Genomic DNA, 6,639 nt, shown 5'->3' with positions numbered 1-6,639 from the left:
CAGCGGCCCGCCCATCCCGGCAGGGCGCTGCAGAGCGCGCGGCGCGGCGCGGCGCGGCCCGGCCCGGCCCGGCCCGGCCCCGGCGGCAGCCGCCCGGCGCGAGCGCAGCGGAGCGGCCCTGGCTCTGCGCCCGCCCGCTGCAGTCCCGGCCTCGCGGGGGGCGGGGCTCGCGCGGCCCTGCGGCTGGGCTGCAAACCCCATTGGCTGGCAGGGTGGGGCCAAAGGGCTCGGCCTGAGCACCAATCCGAACCCACTCCGTTCTCCAGGAGCCGCTGGCTCGTGTGAACGCTGAGGTCGGATTAACTGGGTCTACTGCTTTTCACGCATACAGTTCCTCTGTAAAATGCCCTTTGAGCAACCCTAGGACAGTGCTGCGCTGATGGAGCAGGCCCAGCTGTAACAGCAGATGCAGGCCCAGCCCACACACCTGGAGCTGATGCTGCCCCAGCTTAGAACTAGAAGTTACATTCTGGAAACAAAATGAAAAGAGGGTTAAAAACCCCACTGCCAAGAGGGATGTTTGCAATGATTTCAGATGAGAAATGTTTGAGGTTAGACAGTCCCTTCGTGTCAGTACTGGAGAACTAAACACAACAGCACCATGCTGAGCACCAAGAGGGAGTGTAAATGAAGGTACAGAGTGTGCCTAAGCCACTTCCGGCACTAGGAAAGCAATCAAAACACAAACCACAGGAGCATAGAGAGGCTCCAGTCAAGATCAAGGGCCCATTGTGCTAAGTATTGAACATGCACAGTGCCTCAAAACGCCAACAGTTAAAAAAGACAAGCCCCACCAACAAAGGAACCGAGGCAGAAAGACTAAGTGACTTGCCCATGATCCCACAGTGAGACCGGGGCAGAGCAGGAAATTGAATCCTGTTTCCAAAGACCCAGTGCAGTGTGCTGTCGAGTAGGCTACCGTCACGGAGCATAGGCAAGTCTAGTTCCAGGCCCCAGCTGAGTGACATGTGAACAAGGACCTGGGGAACTGAAGAACCCAATGGCTACATTTGCTAGGGACATAGGAAGGGGCTGGGTTTTTTCAGAGCACTCTTTTATTACTACTTACATCTAAAAGTGAAAAGAACATTAATTACACCCAGACAACTGGAGCCCAGCACCAGTCAAACTAGAGAGTTTATTTGTGATAGGGAAGACCAATGCCCAAGCTGAAGCAGGGTCAGCTCTTCTCTGGAGCAGGCAAGTGTGAGAAACAGCCGCAGGGGAGGCTTGTCCAGAACATGGCGCGATTCCAATTCAGCCGATCCACTCATGAGGTTCGAAAGCTTTACGAGAAACGACAAATGCTTCTGGGGAGGAAGTGGCTTGTGCTGGTTTGTACACAGTGGCCCACTCCTGGCGAGTTCCTGCCAAGTGGCTCACCTGCCTGGGGGCCTCATCTGGGAACCTGCCTGTGACAAAGACATTGCAGATCATGCCTTGTGCCAGGGCAGGGGAGGTGGCCAGGATTGAGATGCCTCAGGCTCTGCAAAAGACAAACTTCCCCACAAACATCCGGCCGTTGCTCAGGATGCACCAGTCTAAACCAGTGGTTCTTAACCAGGGGGCTGCAAGCAGGCTTTAGGGGGTCGACCAAGCATGGCTGGCATTAGAATTTCTAGGGCCCAGGGCAAAAAACCAAAGCCCTGCCACACAGGACTGCAGCCCAGGGTCCCGAGCCCCACCACCTGGGGCTGAAGCCGAAGCCTGAGCAACTTAGCTTTGCAGGGCCCCCTGTGGTACAGGGCCCCAGGCAATTGCCCTGTTTGCTACCTGCGAACACCGGCCCTGGCTTTTATATGCAGAAAAAGTTGTTGAGGCACAGCTGGACCGTGGAGTTTTTACAGCATGTTGGGGGCGGGGGGGGAGGCTCAGAAAGAAAATGGTTGAGACCCCTGATCTCAGCTGTCCTTGCCTCAGTGGAGAGTTCAGGATTCTATGTGGGGCACGTGGAAGGCATCCTGTCTGCCGGGCCCAGCAGAATGATTCAGCGGCAACCCTCTCCCCTGGAACAATCTCAGCTGACCCCTTGCCTGGACAGATGGGCTCTAGTTGCTTCCCTGGATGTCTGGGTTCTGCAGCTTCCTCATCATCTCCAACAGCATCTGGTTGCAGAGCGCTGAATAGGGGTTCATCAGGACCAGCTGGTGCCGAGCAAAGGTGCTACCCAGTCTGGCTCCCTGCTCAAAATCCTGCCTGGCATTATCCTCATGGCCCTGCAGCACATTGATGAGACCTCGCTGCACGAAGCACTGGCATGCCACACGGCCTGTGCCCCTGCTGAGGCGCAGGGCTGTGTCCAGGTCCTGCAGCGCACCTGTTTGGAGACAGAAAGGAAGAAGGGTGAACTCTGCCTGGCCTTGGTCAGTATAATGTGCTGGGACTCAGCTGTAGGCTCCTAGGGGTTCAGATCCATGATTAGCATGCACAGCACTGGGTACTTTCCATTGCCTTCTGTTGGAAGAGCTAAGTATTATCCCTCTTGTACAGACAGGGCACATGGCAGTGACCAAAGCCATCCTCTGAGTGTGTCTCACAGTTGAGATGCTGTAACAACATTTTCAAAATAAAAAAATAGGGTCCTTTTGTGAGGACTTGTTTTAGGGTTATTAAATGTTCATTCAATAGACAAAAGTGCCTATTTTCTATGCTGTGCACCAGCTTCTGACCCATCCACAACATGGGCAGGTTCTCAGAGGGGAGAGTTTTTCCATAGTAACTTGTTCTGAATTTATCTATTGCGGAACACGGACCAAGAATCATGAACATCGACTGTGAGCCCCAGCGCCTCTCCAGTAGTGTCTCCACCCCTCCTATTCCACCCCAAACCCCGTTTATCACCCTGAAAGCGTGTTCCTGGTAAATGCAGAGCAAATTCTACACAGTGTTGCTACATATTGGAACAAACAATAGGACTGAAAAAAGAGGGACATTTCAGGACCCACAAAAGAAAGTCCTGGGTCACAGGGACATCACATGAAAAATTGGGTCACAAGTCAGGATTGAACCTAGGAGTTCCTGGCTCCCAGTGCTGAGCTTAGAACCTGCTTCTCTATTGTGTGCAATTCACGTACCTTGTGCTGTGACTGCACTGCTGCCCATCAGACCCCACGCCTGGCCCCGTCACTCCTAGAACCAGACCACCTGTTTGCAGCCTTCCCCAATGGCAACTGCTAACCCAGGGGTGATGGGCATGACCCCCCTCCTCATTTACCTGCCACATCCCCTTTGAGACGAAGGGCCTGGGCACGGTTGTTGTAGCACGAGGCTCGCTCCGGAAGGAGCCAAATGGCCTGGCTGAATCTCTCAAGGGCCATGTTCACATTTCCCGATTCAGCTGCCAAAACTCCCTGCAGCTCCAGCTCTTTGACTTGCTCCAGCAGCTCTGAGGTGAAAGCTCCATCTGTGACATGCATAAAAGAAAAACTTAATTTATGCAGCGTTCTGGGCAGACACCCAGCTTGTGGGGGGTGTGATCCCCTGTGCCAGACCAGGGCACAGTGAGGGGAGAGTCTCAAAACCACCAGGCATGGGACAGGAGCCCACTGGACCAAGGGTTAATATGGGGGCTCGGAACTAGTCTTGGGCTCTGCTTTCCTGATCCACCAAGGGTTGAGAGCTGTGCCCAGGCGTGTCATGGGTTGCTGTGACAGCAGATCCCTACTGGTCACCTTTACTCAGGCAGATATGCAGACTGGGCAGCAGGCTGCATTTAAATCCAACTTGCAGTTTAATTCCCACACATTCAGATTCACATAAACCTGCTGCCCCAAAGAGAGACCAGGAACCTCACTGCAAAGTGCCTGGGTCCTGGCCCCAATGCCATAGTGTCCAAGCTGCTCCCCAGTGAATTAGAAGAGGAACTCTCCAGTCTCCTGTGTGATTCCTTTCCAAAGGGCTGCCTGGCCCAGGGGTGGGTCCAGTGGGATCCAGTCAGCACCCTGATCCAGGCCAGACTCCTTGGTTATTTGTAACAATTTTGTGAGTTTGGGGGAAAGCGACGTGGCCCTGAGATGCCTCTCAAACCAACTGCATTGGTGCTCATGGCAGGACAGTCTGACAGGCCAAAAGATGCTTCAGTAGCTGGCCGAATGTAGAAGGCAGGCTGAGCTGATCAGGCAGGTATTTGCTACCACACTTCCACCTTCTGTAATTATGGCCCTGCTCTGTGGGCCCTCCCCCAATTCCCAGCGGCACCACTATCTGGTAAGGAGTAACAGATGCAGGGACCTGCTGTTCTCTTCTCATCTAAGGCCTTGTCTACACTACGAAATTAGGTCAAATTTATATAAGTCAGTTTTGGAGAAAGCGTTTTTATACAGTTGATTGTGAGTGTCCCCACACAAATGCTCTAAGTGCATGTAGTCGGCGGAGTGTCTACCGAAGCTAGAGTTGCCTTCCGGAGCGTTGCACTGTGGGTGGCTATCCCACCGTTCCCGCACTCTCCACCGCCCATTTGATTTCTGGGTAGAAATCCTAGTGCCTGATGGGGCTAAAACATTGTCGTGGGTGCTTCTGGGTACATATCATCAGGCCCCCGTTCCCTCCCTCCCTCCGTGAAAGCGAGGGCAGACAATCGTTTTGCGCCTTTTTTCTTGAGTTACCTGTACAGACGCCATACCACGGCAAGCATGGAGCCCGCTCAGCTAAGTGACAGACAGCAAGCAGGCAGCTCTCTTGCATCACTTTCTCTGCATTGTAGAGATTTTCCCCTCCAGGGCTGAGAAGAGCTTTCAGGTGCTAACTAGTGAGGGCCCCAGTCTCATCAGGGTCCAGTTAGTCCAACTGGCATATCTTTCTAGAGATCAGCATGCTTTCCTTCCAGCTCTTAGTGAGCTCTGCCCTAGCTTCCAAGCCCCCATCAGTCACTGCCAGGGGAACACAGGATCATTCCACAACATCCATGCGACTAGTTCTTCCCTGGTGTAACTCCACTGACTTCTCTCGGATTACAGTAGTGCCATTGTTCACAATGAAGACAGTTCTTCCCATCATTAGCCAGTGCCAGCACACACCTCCTCAGTGGCAAAGTCCACCACCGGGAAGGGGAAATCACAGCCGCTGCACAGACATTTAGTTACCAACAAGAATCTAAGCCCCCAGAGGTACAACTGCTGCTGAATCAAACCTCACCTTCCCCTTGGATTGCCTCTGCCTCCTCTCCCGCATCTGAGGCGGGGATGTCCCCAAAAGGAGCACTGGGGTTAAAGATGGTTTGAAGAACCGCCCTGTCCTGGGCTGTAGCCATGTTTGACAGCACACAGAGAGAGGCAGGAAAAGGCACCTCTAGCAAGACAGGAATGGTGTCTGGAGACACAAGTGGGGGGCTGGCCTAAAAGCAGCCAATAGGAGTGGGGGAGGAGATGGGGGCACCGAACTGCAGAGCAGCAGGGGAGGTTAATGTTCACATGGCCTTTTAGCATTCTGTCCCTGGCCAGAGGCAGATAAAGCCTCCAGAGGGCCTGCTGGCTGTTAATTGCAGGCAAGGACAGCAGTAGAATTGCAGGGTCCAGACATTCAAAATGTCAAATGTGAGCGGAACTCACTAAAACCATTGCGGGTGTTGAGGTAAGTAACAGGATGTGTGTGGGAGAGGGTAGGGAAAGGGATTCTAGCCCCACCCAAAGCACTACCAGTTTCTATTGCACAGACATGGAAATAAACTGGATGCACATTCAGGCCATTGCTAAATCTTGACATTTTTCTTACACGTCTCCTCTGGCATCAGCCTTTCCCCCCTGTATACACAGCCAGAATTGTTGTCCAAGCCCGGATCCCTGAATGTCTTGGCTACAGAATCCTCTCCTTGTCTGGCCTGGACTCCTGCACCCTTTCTCCCCTTGTGTCTTCACCATGCTTCTGCCAAGATCTTATTCTCGGAGTTCTGACGTCAGGCCCTGAGTCCCTCTGCCAGCTTCTCCTTCACCTGTGTATCAAATAAAAGCTTCTTGTCTTTACCTTCAAGGCAGTTCATAATGTTGCCCCACTCCACTTGGTGACCTACTTACCTATGGTGATGTCAACCTGTGTTCGCTCTGCCAGTGTTCCCAGTCTTCACTGCCCACAAGGCAGTTTCTCTCTGACACCTCTGTGCTGCCTTCATGCCTGAGGAAAACCCCTGATAAAATCCCCACTGCCATTGCCTTGTCCGTCTCAGGATGCCCCTCTGGATGGTTCTCCAGGCACCACAGCAGAGGTCATTGCTGGGCAGGTGACAAGTGGGGCCTGTTGTTCTTCCCCTTCTTTCCTTTGCCCTCAACTGAAACCAGCCATCCACCATCCATGAAACTAACCCAGGAGGGCCAATTCCTCCCCAGGGTCGTTGGATTGTTTGTTGTATCCATATTCCCTCAGCGTATCTGTGGCTGTTGGCTGGCTGGCTGTTTGTACAGTGCCCTGCAATGCGGCCCCAACTGAGGCCTAAGGGCTCTACCAGCATATAGACCACTTGGATAGCAAACTCTTCTTCCAGTGGGTTGAGTTTCATAACGCTTTGAACTAATTCTGTATCACAGGCCAAGATGCTAGGGAGATGCTGAATATATGTGAATGTTTCCCTAAGAGCTTAGAACATGGATGCCCAATGCCACAGAAAATCCCACAAACAAGTCACCAGGTACACACACACACAGGGTCTGC

The 6,639-nt window shown here is 53.1% G+C and overlaps 1 protein-coding gene across 3 annotated transcripts; it reads right to left on the bottom strand.

Moving 5' to 3' along the window:
- Positions 1–1,054: 1,054 nt before the first annotated feature.
- Positions 1,055–5,752, bottom strand: TTC36 (tetratricopeptide repeat domain 36). Of its 3 annotated transcripts, none has more exons than XM_077839836.1 (3): positions 5,710–5,752; positions 3,215–3,403; positions 1,055–2,317 (listed from the first exon to the last, which is right to left on the bottom strand). In XM_077839836.1, the coding sequence occupies exons 1-3, from the start codon at positions 5,723–5,725 to the stop codon at positions 2,049–2,051; spliced, it is 474 nt and encodes a 157-aa protein (XP_077695962.1). In that variant the 5' UTR covers positions 5,726–5,752; the 3' UTR covers positions 1,055–2,048. The 3 variants fall into 3 exon arrangements, with proteins under 3 accessions (XP_077695962.1, XP_077695963.1, XP_077695961.1); XM_077839837.1 differs by lacking the exon at positions 5,710–5,752 and adding an exon at positions 5,134–5,702 and having other exon boundaries at positions 3,215–3,397; XM_077839835.1 differs by lacking the exon at positions 5,710–5,752 and adding an exon at positions 4,605–5,127.
- Positions 5,753–6,639: the final 887 nt, after the last annotated feature.

This window comes from Eretmochelys imbricata, chromosome 22 (assembly GCF_965152235.1).
Source record: "Eretmochelys imbricata isolate rEreImb1 chromosome 22, rEreImb1.hap1, whole genome shotgun sequence".
NCBI classification, from domain to species: domain Eukaryota; kingdom Metazoa; phylum Chordata; order Testudines; family Cheloniidae; genus Eretmochelys; species Eretmochelys imbricata.
The sequence above is the reverse complement of the archived record's forward strand: the minus strand, read 5'-3'. Positions and strand labels throughout refer to the sequence as shown.

Coding starts and splice junctions, on each gene's coding strand:
- TTC36 (XM_077839837.1), bottom strand. CDS start 5,248: ATGGCTACAGCCCAGGACAGGGCGGTTCTTCAAACCATCTTTAACCCC. Junction 3,398..5,133: donor AGAGGCAATCCAAGGGGAAG/GTGAGGTTTGAT, acceptor TCACAGATGGAG/CTTTCACCTCAGAGCTGCTG. Junction 2,318..3,214: donor TCTCAAAGGGGATGTGGCAG/GTAAATGAGGAG, acceptor GTCTCCAAACAG/GTGCGCTGCAGGACCTGGAC.